Here is a 16,292-nt window from a genome sequence, read left to right on the forward strand (position 1 = left end):
CATTTAGATTAAGATGGAAAAATAATGCTTGCAATTAACCTCTCTATTAAAGATGAGGAAATGGCTTTACTGAGATAGTTTGAGTCAAACAGAATCAGAAAGAGGGAAGTATCTTCAGTAAGGGCTGTGGTCCCTAAAGAGGAGATAAGGATGCCATGAGGCCCACTCACAAAAGGACATATAAAAGAGGATGACTCCTCTTTTGCTGCTCTCCCTGTCTCTATCAGAGTAGTCGTCTGATAGTTGAGACAGGAGCTGACCATCTCATAAGGCTCATGCTGGGCTTCACAAGAAAGAGAAAGAACTGCTTATTCTTGAAGAACGCGCACCAAAAAATTGTGACTGCAGCTTTCAAACTAGCTAGCAGCCTTATGAGATTCCCCAGCACATGAAAGCGCCAATGCCATTTTTAAATTGACAGGTGGTTTGAGCCATTGACCTCCCCTTTGATACTGACAGAGGCAAATTGCTATCAGCTCCTATCTGGCACTGTACAATGCTTAATGAAGAGCTCCTTCTACCCTGGGATTCGTTTTCCTTGAGAATGGTATAACATCTTTATAGCATGGTGATAAGTAATACACACTTGCTGCAATCGTTCTGTCACTGCCTTATCAAGCTACTTGAAAATGATTTGTGGTTCCATTTCATACTCTAGTACTTTCCATGTAGTATATGACTAAATCATAGCAGATTATGAAGTCAATATATTTATATTGATGGAACCTGAAGAAACATCGATTTACACCTTCTCCTATTCATTTGTTATGAACTCTGTACTCAGTTCCAGTGACTAGACAGATTCTAGGGGAGAGATTTTGCAGGGAACAATGGCAGCAACTATCAGAACAGATGCTGATTGTTTTCATTAGTTACGGTGGCAATGACAAAGGGGAGTTCAAACAGAAGGCAAGCCTACTCTGGCTGAAGAGAGCAGGATGGCACAAAGGAAAGCATATGATGGTCAAACTGCTCATATTTATTGCCATTATCACTTTGATTATTATTACTGCAGTGCTTCAAACTGGGGCTGACCAGTAATAAATAAATGTTAATTTAATGATATCCCCAAACTCTACAAACTAAGGCTGTAATTTCATTAAGAGGACTTTTGTGGCATAAGCCATGCCAGCAAACCTCAAGTGATTTTTCAATGTCATAAGAATCTGGAGGTAGAATTGCAACTTGAATTTATGGGTATTTCAGGGATTTATAACCAAATATCTGTGCTACTCCTGAAAACTACAAGAGGTGCTGAGATGCTACAAAGGAAACCATTATTGCTTAAACCTGTAAAAGGTAGCAGTGTTGCTGGTAAGCAATAAAGGCAGAACTATGTTAGTGTTGTTTAGAGAAGTGTTTTTAGCAGAAAGATACCCGCAGAAATTTTAAAATCCAGTTTCTTATTCATGCACTGCACCAGCCTGAGTGGCAGATGACTTGATGATTGCAGTAAGAGGCAGGAAATTCAGAGATATTCCTGGTGCCAACTTAATAAAACCCACGTTTCAACTGAAGAATGTGGTTTATTTCTTGCTGCTAGCGCTGCTAGCTGTTGGGGTGAGCTAGTTCTCCTTGGAGGCTGGCAGCTTCAGAAATGCTGAACTCAGGAATCAACTCACAGAGTTACAAGTGCCCAAAAACTTTGTGCTTTAAACTTTGTCTTGACTTTAAGGTCTCAAGAGCTTCAGTCGTTAGTCTGGTTCTAGTAAAAAGAAAACCACACTGTTTTCTTCTTTTTCAACTTTTACGTGGAGAAAGATATGAGGGGTGATTTGCCAAGTTGGCATAATTATTGAGAAGGAATTTCCCTACGATCTGTGAGTTATACCTCTGGAAGACAGTGCCTCTGTAAAAGACCTTTCAAAAGACCATGATAGAGTCCAACAAACCTGACCCCCTAATGCAAAATAAACCTTGTGTGATGGGGTTAGTTCTCATTATATCCCACATTCCCCTCTCAGCCAAGACACCTGCTCCAGAAAAAACACTGTTCAGTTGTGTTAATATACTGGTTCCAGAGAAGTATGGGAAACTTTGCCATGGGAGTCTTGTTCTCTGCTGTTTGAATAAAAGAAATAGGTTTCCAGGAGGGGATATTGTCACACTGAGTGAATTTTTTAGTTAAGGTATTAATTTTGAAACATTTTACTGCAAGGACACCGAAATCAAAACATTACATGTCCTGTTGCCTAGGTAGTAAGAACTGATAAAAACCTCAATCAAAGAAAGAAGCAGAAAAGCACTGAAGAGAATATAACTTTCCTGCTGTAAAAATTCTGTCAGGACAGTAACAAAGCTGGCTCTGTGCTAGACCCAATGCCAGAAGATTTGCATGTTGGGCAGTATTACCTACACTACTGCACAGGGCTTGCTGCTAAGGAGACATTCAAGAACTTCTCCAAATGTGTTCCAAACACACATTTTGAAAACACACAACAACAAGTGTGCCACAGATAAAATACAGACATTTCCCTCAAATGAAACACAGACCAAATCAAAGCCTATCCAGTCCAGTATCCTATTTCCTACATATGGGAAGGAAAATAAGGTGACCCCTTGAAGAAGGAGATCACAGTACGTATAAGACTAGAATCAGCTGTGTAGCAAGACTGTTATGAGTCCCAATTCTCCCATCTGGACTAAACTCAGGAAAATCTATTTTCTGAGGAGAATAAATGATCAATTTATTATTTATGGAGTGCCAGAGGAGAACTGAGATATCCCAGAAGCCAATGGAAGAACTCTGGATGGATATCCTAAAGTTCATGTTGCTTTGAGTCACAGGAGAGGGAAGCATGGTGCAACAGGAGGCTGAGCTCACACACTCATGCTCAGGTAAGTGTCTCACTGCAAGGACAGCTCAGACAGGTTTGCCATTACAGAGGGAAAACCAGCTGTGGTCCTTTCCCTGATAGTGAGGGAGAACTGTACAGTGCACTGGACTGCATTGTACTTCTGCCCCAATGAAAAAGCATCTGATGCCTCAGATGTTTGTGGGGCAACTGAAGATAATATACATCCATAAGCTGTGATACAGGACTTTTGCTAGGATTATCCCAAATATACATGATCTTGCTGTATCTTAACACTTAGAATGATAAGGGAGAGTTAATCTTTTAGAATATGTCCCTTCATCCCTGTCTTCCACAGCTGAGTATTGTGCACATCATTTTTCCTCTTTGAGAAAGGAATCTCACAACTGATCCAAGACCAGCCTGACAGGATGTGCCCCAACTCCTTACACTGCTGGTGGAAGGCAGTAGTTTGGAATAGAGACTGAACTGGTTTATATCAGTCTTGCCATTCAGGATATTCTGATTAAAGTAAATGTTTTAGCCCTTCTACAGAAAACCAGCAGCTATGGCTGTACCAGGGAAAAGGATGTAATTTAAAGAGAAAGGCTTTTGAGCGTTCAATTATTAAATTTGATCTATTATATTATAAAACAGTTCTTAAAGCCCTGATTTAGTTGCAATATTCTTCCTGCAGCTAACATAGGAAAGAACAAAATTAGGATTCTTAAAACAAAAGTCCTGATTTCAAGAGGCCTAAACCTGAAGAACAGAAAATAAATACAACCTGAGATAAACATGGCAGACACATGAAAACAAAATATGCAAGGCCTATTCTCTCTTCCCCCTCCACAAGAACAGCAGCTATCTGGCACAGCTGATAAACAGAGCAAATGCATATAAGGACAAGCACTTGAAGATGATCTTATTTATGTTAGTCACTGTTACCTACTGGTTCAAATTCAGTCTTGTTTGTGATTTAGGAATAATAGACAGCGACAAGCATGCCCTAAAAGGTGTATGAATAATATGACCTAATGTGTTTCCCTCTATTTCTGTCCTTTTTGATTCATGAAAGCACTGAAGTAATGAGTAAAAACATTCCCATTCTCAGACAGTTTTAAGTATATACTGAACATTTATCTTTGGTTTAAATGCTGTATTAAGTAAGGAAGGAATTACTCACCTGCTTAAGATTAAGCTTATGTTGAATATTTTGTTGAAGTGGGACACAATTCTGAAGCTTTAATTTGGTAACACACTGCTTGCTATCCCCTTTGTAGCTACAAGACTGAGCCCTGCAATTCTATTTATAAAGTCTCTTTTGTAATATTTCCAGTAAATTAGTGACTAATGGAGCTCCTTACAGCTACTTCAGACTGGATATTAGAGCCTTCAGGATGCAGTAGTGCATCACAGAACTACATGGATGAAGGTTACAATGAATGACAGAAATCTTGGATTAGATTGAGTTTTGGCTTATATAGAATAATTTTTTAAACAGGCACAGACATAACATCCTCTTTTTTCCTTAGAGCTTGAGCCAAATAAAATAGTAAGTTTACAAATGGATATTAAGCAATGCCAGATATTTTCAGGGTTTGTTTTAACAAATTAACCCTTTGCATTCTTTTCTGATGTCCAAATAATTGTATCGGAAGCAGATGTTCTACCAAAATTTACATGATCAGAGACATTATGCTCACTTATTAACATACTGTTTAATATTCACTACAACCTGTTTTAAAGAACAACAATGTGTTAACATTTAAGCCAGGAGGGATTTCTGTACACTATATAGTACTTGATGCAGCTTGTTTATGCAACAGTCTGACAGATACAATTAATCTCATGAAAACTACCAGAGTACAGCATAAAGGCATATTATTTTTGAAGTAATACAACACACTTTCCCTTTGGAAGTCAGAACTTAATTAAATCATATAACTTCAGGATGCAGAGAAAAGATGTAAAAGAATGAAGCTTGTTCTGAAGGACAGCTGAATGAAAAAACAGTAAATTTTCTATAGAGAGAATAATAAGATAATCTCCAAACAACAGAAAGAAGTAAGAAATACCTCCAACAAATGCATCTCCAGCTCCATTGGTATCCACGATTTCACTCTGATCACTCACCAACACAGGGAAAGTAGTCACTTCATTTTCTGTAGAGAAAGGGAAGAATAAAACATGAGTTACTTGGCAATCTGACTTTGAAATGCACAACAAACAGGGAAAATCAAAACAAGTCAAAACTATGACCTTTAGCATGATAATTTGGTTTAAAATAGATTTGGTTTATAATTCTGTCTGTATTTACTTCATAGGAATATGGGAACATATTCAAAAAAGCCATAATTAGTGGGCATTTTCATCATTTAGTCCCAGCCTCATTTATTTCCTCTACCTCCTAATACTAAGGAAAAGAGAAAAAGAGAAAGGAAAAGAGTAAACGAAAAAAAGTAAATCAGAAAGGACAACATAAAACACCTGGGCATATTCACAAAACTGAGAAAAACTCATCCTGCCAAAACCAGTGCTTTCTACCAGTTGCAGGAAGGTGAGGTAGCCTCCAGAATGGCCAAGTACAAGCCTCCAAAAGATCAACTGAAACTGCTGCATTGTTAAAACCAAAATAGATGTGAATTAACTGAAATAAAGCTGTGAAATAAAAAGCAAAAACAAGTGTAAATCAAAGTGCTTTCAAATTATACCTTTAAAAAATCCATGTATGTAAGAAGCCTTGGAAATTGCCATCTGACTAGATTTGGTTTCAAGATTTCAATGATTTCATTCTCTTCCTTAGTATTTATTTTAAAAACCCCAACTATTTCCTTCAGCTCCCTGCCCTCTACTGGCACTCATTAAATGTATTGCAATAGGTGGATACTCAGCATCTTCACCTCCAATTCACTGCCACACCACAGTTCAGCATAATTACACCACTTAGGTATGATAACTTTAGAGTTCCAGGGTTATAAATTTAATATATGCCACTAATTAATCAGCTATGGCTTTCCAGGTGGTAATGTCATAATGACGTGATAAAAATATAATTACCACCTTGTCACAATACCTTGTTAAAGTGTAAATTACCCCTGTAACAGAGCCAATGGAAGTTCTGCCTCTGGTAGTCAGTATGCATTAAACTGTCTCAGAGCAAACAGATTGTCCTTTGGCAGACAGCAGGAATTACAAAAAGGGGAGGGGGAAGAAAAGCCTGTCAACCAGTGAAAAGAAAAACCAGCAGAGCTGTTTTCTTTTAATTTTTGGTAAAAATAGAAATAAAATGGAAAACAGAGCTGCCAGTAGCTGAAACCTGGAGATGAGTAGTTTCTTCACTGTCCAGCAACAGAGCAGATCATAAAAATCACTCTTACACTGACATACACAGTAGCAAACAAGGAAACCTAGTTTGGAAGGCACATAAAGAATTCACAGTCTCAAATCAGGCAAGTCTGTGTATGCTGCAGAGGTACCAGAAGGATCCTGGTTTCTGTGAAATGCAGTGTATCAGCTCTACTGCTCTTCACCATCTGCTACTAAGTGAACCAGGCAGATATAATGATGCTGCCTCCAGAGGGAACTGTTGGCTGGCCCACCAGGAGGGGAGGGGAGCATTAGCAACAACCATCCATGAGAGGCAAAGGAAAAAGGGTAATGAAAAACATAAGATGAATATTCCAATTAAAGAACAGGTTTCAGTCAGTTCTCAGGGCATCCTACTCTCTACTCTGTTAAGAACGCTATTTAGAAATGTGCTTCAATGCTGTGTTGTGCTCTTAAGTCTTCAAGAGCAATGTTTTTTAGTAATTTTAACAGCATTCATTTGAATTGGAAATCATGAAAGAGAGGTCTTACATTAAACTCTGCCAGACAAGCAGAGTGTATTCATCCATTTCACAAGAAGGTATATTGATTTGCTCTAGATAATACTAAAACAATGAACAATGTGCTAAGTCTGTTGAAGACACATTGTAATAAACTAACCTGCTCCTTCCCAAGTGTGCATGGGCACACACAGATGTTCCATGTTAAATGCACAGCAGACAATTGCATATGCATACAAATGTCTGTGTTTGGGCACACAGAGTGAATAATGCACACTGTATTTTGAAAGCTGTAAATGGGGTATAGCATCAAATAAGATTCTATTCAAGCAAACTAGCACAAATGAAAGTACTCATCATCATATTTTGCCTTTCTTTTCCTCTGTCTTGACTCCCTCCCTCAGCTCCCTCTAGTATGTGCAGGTAAGTATTGCACTAGGAACTCCTATTTTATTCTTTCTGTAGTAGATATAATGATAAGTAACTGAATTAGTCTAAAACCCCAAATATATTAGGAAAGTCAATTTTTAAAATTTTTCTTTTTTCTGGTCACAGTTTTCCATGTCTGCCTGGGTAATACATTTTCTTTCTGCAATTTCCTATATATTTTCAAGCAGAGCAATAGTCTCATCTTTTGAAGTACCAAAGTTTAAGAAGGAGCCAGCATGGCTTTGGAGGACATATTGAATTACAAAATATGACCATCTGCACATATCCAATAGGCAAATTATCTTTCTTTAACCTTATCTTTAGTTGATTCTAGCATAGTAGAATCAACTAAACTAGAGCTGACAATAACATATACTGTAAGATCAACAAAAGAATACCAAAGTTTGGGGTTTTTATTCCTTTCCTTTGCAATAAATGAAGTAAGTTAGAATTAAAGCTGCCATTAAATTACACTGCTGTGTCTGTGTAACAACATCAAAAGAGCTAATTTCTCTTACTGATCTGTGTTTTGTAGCAACTAAACACAACAAGATGAATCACGATGAAGCAGAAGTCTCCATTCTGAGTATCCTTTTTTATTTTTTGTCAATTTAATATTGCTTTAACTTCATTTTTGATCCATTGTGTTATAAAAGTCACAAATCCATCATAGCGGACACTGAGACACCTTGGCTAGGTGCACCGCTCGTGAGTGGCCTTGCTTTTCAAAGTCAGTTCTGATTTCATTCATCATTCTGAGAGGTTATGAAATAAATAATAATTACATAAGTCTTTTGAAGTCCAAGTGCTGCTGCTCTGGGCATAAAATCCAGTGTTCTATTTTTATGTAACAAATATCTTCTATGATACAACATATTCCACTTGGATATGATTTCCTGGAAGCCCAAAATTGTGAGGGCAAATTGCAACAAGGTGTCTACAATTAGGGAAATTTTAGAAAATAAGCATTAATGAAATCTAAAATTTTGGGGCTTTGATTCAACTTTCAGTGACTTTACATTTGTCAGGAACTCAGCTCTTTCAAAATGACATAGAAATAATCAAACCCAGACATTTAATGTGACTTCATAGGCTGAAGACAAGGTAAGTTCACAGGTAAATCAGAAAGATAGAGCTCATTGGTTAATTTAGTTCTTGTTAATCTCTCACATTACATATATAAAAAAGTGAAATCTCTATTTAATTTCCCAGGCAAAAATACATGCTAGCATATCGAGTTTAATATATTACTGTAGGCAAAACAGTCTGGAGAGATAATAACTGGACAGCAATAGTAACTGAAAAAACCCAGTGCTCCTTTCATTCTAATACTCTTAAGCTCCCAAATGAATACAAGCCAATTTCACAATGTTAGCAGGAACAATCGAACTCTGATGATAGATGCAAATACTACAGGTCTGTCTCTAAACCAAATTAGAATCACAGACTACATGTCTACTCTTAGTACAGTAATAAACACCAGCAAGCAATCGTTACATCCAATTAGGCTGAGTACTTTCCTTAACTGGGTCATTTACCAGTCTCTCTTGCTCTTAAAAGTAGATTAAATGTGTAAACTTACATTTAATTACCTGTAACAGAACTCTTATGGGCAACATGTTGGAGTGTCCTTAATTTTGTTTTAAAATAAAACAAAAGGAAGAAGGTAGACCTAAAATACATACAAAAAAGGTCTAGCTATTTCCTCAAATAATCTTTTGATCCGTGGGTTAGTAGTGGTAGTACAGATGCTTACAAGATGGAGTCACATTCATGTTTCTTTTGTGAGCTTTAACTTGTAAAATAACGGAACAACTGTGAAACAGAATTCTGTCCCGTCCCCTCCTCACCTCCACCCTCTCTAACTTTCCTTAGATCAGGGGCCAAATAAAAAAAAAAAAAAAAGAGATAAAAAGAAAAGAAAAAAAAAAGAGACAGGAAGAACTTAACAGAACATAGAAACCTGAACCTAAAACCTATAAATGTCTCTGGGCAGCTGTAAGGTAAGAAGTAATGAGAAAAGTATTTGAAACCAGACCATATTGCTTAGGATGATTTTTAGGTCTCACCTGTCTCCAGAAGGTAAACCCCAAAAGGCTACAGGCTCTAAATCTCTGTATCTTCTTCAGCACATCAATACATCTTCAAAAACCCTCAGTACAGCAATACTTTCTCCTGTTTTGTTTGACAGTAAAATAATGCTGTGCTGTCCTTCACACAATGACAGCACGCTTGCTAATGTCCATCAAAGAGACACTGCAGCTCCCCCACCCCACAAACACAGCCCTGGCCAAAGCCAAAGGCAATGTGGGGCAGGGCTGAACCCCAGCTAGGAATCCCTCACACCTGCAGTGATGATGTGCCCCAAACCCAGCGCAGCTGATGCAGCCTGTCCCTTCTAAGCAAACAGAAGGAGATCTGCATTTGCAGGCTGGGACTTCCAGGAGCCAGTTCTGGATGGCCACTCTGGTGCTCTGGCACTTGGTGGGTGTGTGTCGAGCTGGCCTTGCTTTGCACATCAACACCTCCTCCCTCCACCAGCTAGGTCTGTGCACTGTGGGCCTGGTGCTGTAGCTATGTAGGCTTGTCAGAAAAAGAGGGAATCTCTTTGTGCCATTCAATGGAGTTACAGCATGACAAGCAAGATTCAAGTCAGCCACACGCTTTGTGGGATCTTTCTATCCAGTATTTTAAAGGTACACAACAAATGATGCTGTATTCTACTGAATCCTATATGTACCCAAGGAATCTTTATAACTAGTAATGCAGCAGTTGTTTATTCTTTATTGCTATAATAAACAAATGACCCTAAACAAGTTACAGAGCAGTTGTCATTTATAATGCTTTAGTATGTCTGTAAATATTAATTGATTTCCATAATAAAAACCCCAATTAACGGGTCTCTTTAGCAATGGAGCTAAAATTATCTTCGCAGTTTGCTAAGCAAAAGTGTTGATCAGGATGTAAAGTGCTGTCCCTCAGAGACAGCTAGTTCATTTTCAGTAGAAACAGAAAAGGAATATGATGCCAAAGACTTCAAATCTCCTGTGGCTCTAGACATAGTCCCATAGATACCCATAGGGGAAATGACAGTGTGCAGACCCCATTTTCCTCTGTCCTAGGAGGTAAATGAGACTTGTCTTCCCCTTATAGCTCTCCTCAGACATATAAATTGTACCATTATCTGGTCAAGAGCATTTTGATTCAGAAGCCGTATTTGTAGCCTCTCACGGAAGTGTGATTCATAGGATTAGAGTTAATAAGGGAAAGAAGGTTCATGTGAATCAACTTGTACACTCATACACATCAACTATTAGCAATGATGTAAAATTAAACACCATTTTTGCACACAGCATGTGTCCTCTGAACCTACACCCAATTCTGTCTGCAATCCTGTTAATTCAACATCACTCCTTTGAAATAACTCTTGATTTATATCAGCACAAGATTGGCCTCAGAACTCTGTAAATAGTTACAGCAATTATAAGAAATGTAATAGCATTGACTAATGGCTCATGAACATCTTCTAGGGGCAAAAATTTGTTTTGTTTACTTTATCGAAGGTGTGGGGCACGCATAATGTCATTACTTTCTATATCTCACTGCCAGTTGAATCTCTACTTTATTTCTCATATTAAATAATTTTTAGCACAAGTAAACATAACACTTTGTTTAAAAGATGGGGAAGAAAGAGGTCAACAGAAAATACTAGTTCTGCTTCAGTTTGTTGCTAATAAAACATTTTTAAAAATATATACATGCATATATATATATATATGGAAAAAGTGCCCTAAAGAACAAGCTGCAGAATTTTTCTGGCATGTGTCACAATGTTTAAGGTTTAGAATGGCAATGAACTCTGTTGAAAAAGCCTTTTGAGCACACAGGAGTATTGCCATTTGCCCAGCAGGCACTGATTTCAGAGGCAGCTGAAACTGCGCCCACTGAACTGCCAGGACCGCACTGCTCTAGCTCAGCAGGGCTGCTGGAGACAGAAGGTCCTGCTCAGAGCTCCAGCCTCTCCTCTGCCTTCTGTCTGGGCTCACAAAGGGCTGGAGGACTCAGGAAAGGCAAGGGGTGTGAATTCACAGGCACCAAAATCAAGAAAAGGTATTTATTTCACTGCTACAACACAATGACTGTCTACGAGTACTACGAAGAGCTCAGATCAAAATCCTGAAGACAGGAGAGATGGGTTACAATAAACAAAGCCCATAAATTGTATGATCCTGGTCTCTGTGAAGAGCAAGCTCTACCACAGTGAGCTGAGCCACACCAGTGAGCACAGGGTGACACAAAACCACATCTGGCCTTGGATATTAACAAATGTAAGTGTCTCTCCCTGCACTGTAAATCCTACATGCACTGCTTTGGGCTCTGTACATCTTAGTTGATCCTCACATGTAAAATACCAAGCCATACAACTCCAGCATTATTTTTTGAACTGTGTACAGGAATTAGAAATACAAACAAATCTATTTCTATTTGTAAATAGGTAGCCAAGACTCATGAACACACACAGATGATGAGAGCTGGAATGTCAATGTCCAGTGTAAGGAACCCATCCCAAAGGTGTGTCTGGGTTACAAGGACACATGTTTTGCTCACATACACTCTTCAGCCTTCTGAAGTGTGGCTATGAGGACTGTGCAAAAATGAGATCTCTAAGCTCAGAAACCAGACCATGTGTGCATACACTGACCAACACACCAACAGGAAACATGTATGCTTGTACTTCACTTTGTGGTGTTCTACAGATGTATTTTAAACCACTGCACAGCTAGGCCACCAAAACACTGCCCTATGGGAGAATCTTCTGACAAGTACCAACCTATAAATCATGTCAATGCAATTCCTACTCAAAAGCTTATCATGGCATTGGCTAAAAACAAAACAAAACTAAATAAGAGAGAGAAAAACATATTATAATTTGATTTTGAGTAGGACAAAAACTGTATTCTGCCTCACATTTTTCATACATTAAGCATATTGCCCTAGCGGGGTAAACACACCTGTCAAAACTTGCAAGCTTTCTTAGCTATACCTCAGTTTCAGAGTGGTGAACACAGAAATCACATCATTTAAATAAATGCCATGTTACATGACAGCTTTTTTTATGCTACACGATAATCTGAGAAGCATGGGTTGTCAGTGGAGGCAGAAATGGGCCCAAGGCACTTCCATTTCACTTGAGCATCAGTAAGACTGAAAAGAGAAGGAGTGAGCATTAGGTCACTACAGAGCAGCTCTGAAGGAGATTTTTCTTCTGGGAGAATTTATATTTAGTTTCATAAATAAAATCAGTCCATTGGAATGAGAGAGACAGCCTTCCCTAGATATATTACTAAAAATAAGTTAATGTATATATCTGCTTCTCCTTGAAAAAAAAAATTTGTTACTAGCTGAACATTGATGAGGTAGCCTACCACAGAAATTCTACAGCACTGCCATTAAAAATTCAGATTACATGTAGAAATTTCAATTTTTCACCCTTTTATCTCAGAGCTCATCTCTAGAATTTTACTTTTTTTTTTCTTCTCATTCTATATTTGCAAGCTCCATGTTGCCTTTAATTAAGATCTCCCAAGACTACTTGTTTGCTTTTGAAGAATAAAACATGCTTACTAAATCAATTTTATCAGACTTTAGCAGGTTTTAAATCTATTTAGATCATGTCACTGCAATGGAGACCAAAATTTATTCTAAGGTCAATGAGGAAATATCCTACTCTTAAAATGCCAGTTGAAACAGAGAAATTCTGCTGTTTTTAATGGAATTCTTTAAGGGTTATACCAGCCTAAGATAAAAATATGGCCCAAAATAAAGGAGCTTATTTTTCCCCTACATTAGTTGCAGATAATTTATTAGATAATTATATTTAATATATATACATATATATAATATATATAAAAATACTCTGAACTATGATCTTTGTAGTATCATGTTACCAGTTTAACCATTGACATAAACAGGATGGTAAATCTATCACCTTTTAAAAATAACATCACACACATTTTGATGTAAATTATGCACCCCTGAATTTTTACAGTTATTGACTACGCAGTGGATTAAATTAATTTCCACACAGTTACTGTAATCAGCTTTGACAAAGAGTTTCTGGCAAGAGCTCTTGGATCATATGTTTGTGTAGGAAGGCCTTTAAAGCGTTGCAGTCCCCCCATATATGTGCACCCACAAAGGGAACCCAACAGGCTTTACAGGGCATGCACTGTCATTTCATGTAAACCCCAATGCTTTAAAGTGAGGCTGCTTGACAAAAGCAAAATAAGTGACCTAGGAGAAAAATCAGAATTGTCCAGCCTCTGTCTCTGCAGAACATTGTCAGACTCCTATCACTGCCTGTCACTCCTGGTTACTTTTCCTTTAAGTATTAATTTGATGAATACTTCAAATTTAAGTGATTCCAAAATAATACCCAAAATGACACACTTATCTTTTTAGAAGCAATAAAACATTTTAAGATTAATCAAACTTCAGTTGGTGCCTACAGGTGAGTTCAACTCATGATCTCTGTAATATGTATTATTCTTATATTGTCAAGATGACCACCAAGATACGTTTTAGAAGTAAAAGAATCCTGCTCTGAGGAGTTTCCAATCTGAAAAGCAAGGTTAGTAAGCAAGTAAATAGATGTATATAAGCAAAATATGGAGACTCTGCTGATACAATTAACTTATAAAAAGTTATGAAAAAAGGCAAGAAGCAGATACTGCTTTAAAAACTGCAGAGACATGCAGGAAAAACTCTGGTTAGCCTACAGAGTGAGATAATTTGAATTGCAACTCAAAAATGTGGAAAAAAATGGAAAATATTTGTTATTTGTTGCTTTTAGAAGCATTTCAGCAGAAAACATATACTTAATGGCTATTTAGACAGTTTCACTGCTTTTTTTGGCTATCTTTTCCTAGAGGAAATAAAACCAGATTTAAAAGGAAAGATGTTAACATTTTTAAAGAAAAACTTTCCTTTCTCTGTGGTAACAAATATAATGCCTGAAACTCTCAACTTGCCAAATTCATCCTTTTACCAAGCTTCTACTCATCTTTGTCTAATCACTTTTCCTCTTTTCCCAGACCCTTCACCATCACCTGTTGATTTTTGTTGATTAAAGCAATGACTGAGGTGTCTACTGCTGACCAGGAGGCTAATTGTAGCCAGTGATCCTGGCACAATCTGGATTTTTACACTAACACAAACTGAGAAGGCTTCATTCTTCTTCCACATAAATACAAATCTGATCTTGTTGCTGCTACTCAGTGGTAACAGTCGGGAGCAGACTGTGCCAGGGAGGAACAAAGCTGCTTGGAAGCAGACTAATGTTTGGAGCAGGATTCTCTGCTGAATGCACTCATCAAACTCAACTTTTGAGCCTGTGTTGATTTATTCAGCCAGTCTCTTATTTCCTTTCTGCTTTAATTCTTAACTACCTGTGCATTTGCACATTCAGGATAAAAGAGGAAGAGTGGTGCTCTCCTCCTGCAGCTTGGAGCTTTCTGAGCAGTCTCTGGTTCCCAGGGAGTCCATAGTGCTCCCCTCCATGGAGAGGGGCTGTCCCTCCCCACACATGTATCTGACTCCAGCAAAGGGTGAGCTTCAAGCCTAACCTATTCCTAGAGTTTGCCTTGGCCTTAGAGAGCCAAACCTCCTTTCTCTTTTTTATCAACTTCTAACATACTTTAATTTTTGTATACATTTCCCTCAGCTATTGGAGAGCACAGCTTCACGTACTCTCACCTTCTAAAGCAGTGCATTGTCTCCTCCAGAAGCCAACACACAACACATATCACAACACAGATATCTAATATGCTTTACTTTGTCCTTCCAAACATCTGTTTTGACTACATACACACAAGACCATTTTATGTTTTCTGCATGTTACTTTTCACAACAAAACAACTGTGCCCTGATTTTTGAAAAGTTCAACCTATCTAGACAAGGAGGAAATAAAAAACAATTCTTAGGTTCTTTTATAATATTTGGTTTTAGCCACGTATAAAAATGTCAGTGCAAAAGGCAGATACTTATATTTCATGATGTTCCAGAAATTGAAAGAATTGCAGTTTTAGCATTCTACTAACTAAAGTCTTTATTGCTCACAAAAGGATTTTCATATTTTTGTACCAATTTATAGCAGACAATAGGTGTTGTAATGTAATCCACTGCAATTGTAATTTTTGACCAAATTGCTGTTGATAAATAATGCAAGTATTACGTTATTAAATTTTTTACAATTAGGTGACTGAGAAAGCTGTTTATTGCCTTCCGTTCTACCCTCTGTTAATAAGATCGTTGTTGCAGATGTTCATGTGTGCTGCATTGATGTTTAATGGTGCATGATGCTCTAGGTGGTTCCCATAACCTTGCTTTGTCTACTATGAGCTGACTCAATTGATATGATAATAGAGAAAAGAGGTCTGAAACAAGCTGGGCTGTACTGGCACAATTTGCATAACCTTTAAATTTGCCATCACTTGATAGCCAACTGCTCCTAAAAATTCTTATTCAGTTGTCAGCGAGGACAATGTACTGTACAAACAGCATTCTGCACTTGGACAGGTGCGGAGGGAAGAGAGGGCACACACACTTTGCTGCACTGTTGTATTCTATCAAGAAATGTACTTATTATCAAATTTATACAGCCAACAATTTGGAGCACAGTTCTGCAGTTCCATTTTTGATCAATTGCTATTAGACACAACGCATGGCCTGGCATCTTTTCAGGTTCACAGTACAGTATCACAGTGTCACATTACAAGGGACATAAATATTTGGTTCCATAGACTCCTCTCTGATTTAGTTTTGACTGCTAATCCCTGGGGCAGGCAGAAGAATCAGGACAGATTAGGGAGGCAGTGGGGGGCACAGGGTAGCGAACTACAGCAAACAAAATCAGTGTATGCAGCCTCCTAAACTTTAAATCTGCTGTCAGACTGCTCTGTGCATTCCTTTTGAACAAACATTAGTGTTATATCATTCAGTAGGTATAGCCAAAACAATATAAAACCAGTCCATGTTTACCCTCTTCACTAAATCTGCTGTCTGTATATACTCTATGCCAGGTCTGCTTACTTCACTGTCTTTATTATTCATAACAAAGAAAACAGTTAGGGTGAAAATAAGACAGAGCCTACTTTCATTCACATGGGATCAACTACATAAACATTATTTTTGGCATCCAGAGGTTTATATCCTAACTGCCACTTCACAGCTCAGGTGT

At 37.9% G+C, this 16,292-nt stretch overlaps 1 protein-coding gene across 2 annotated transcripts in view; it reads right to left on the reverse strand.

Annotated features, from left to right (window-relative positions):
- Positions 1-16,292, reverse strand: part of ADK (adenosine kinase) — a 265,882-nt gene that overhangs the window by 13,293 nt on the left and 236,297 nt on the right. For both annotated transcript variants that reach the window (XM_058028956.1, XM_058028957.1), the window contains exon 10: positions 4,874-4,960. In XM_058028956.1, the coding sequence (XP_057884939.1) occupies positions 4,874-4,960 (87 nt within the window). The remainder of the gene's footprint in view (positions 1-4,873; positions 4,961-16,292) is intronic.

The sequence above is a fragment of the Melospiza georgiana genome, chromosome 8, assembly GCF_028018845.1.
Source record: "Melospiza georgiana isolate bMelGeo1 chromosome 8, bMelGeo1.pri, whole genome shotgun sequence".
NCBI lineage: Eukaryota > Metazoa > Chordata > Aves > Passeriformes > Passerellidae > Melospiza > Melospiza georgiana.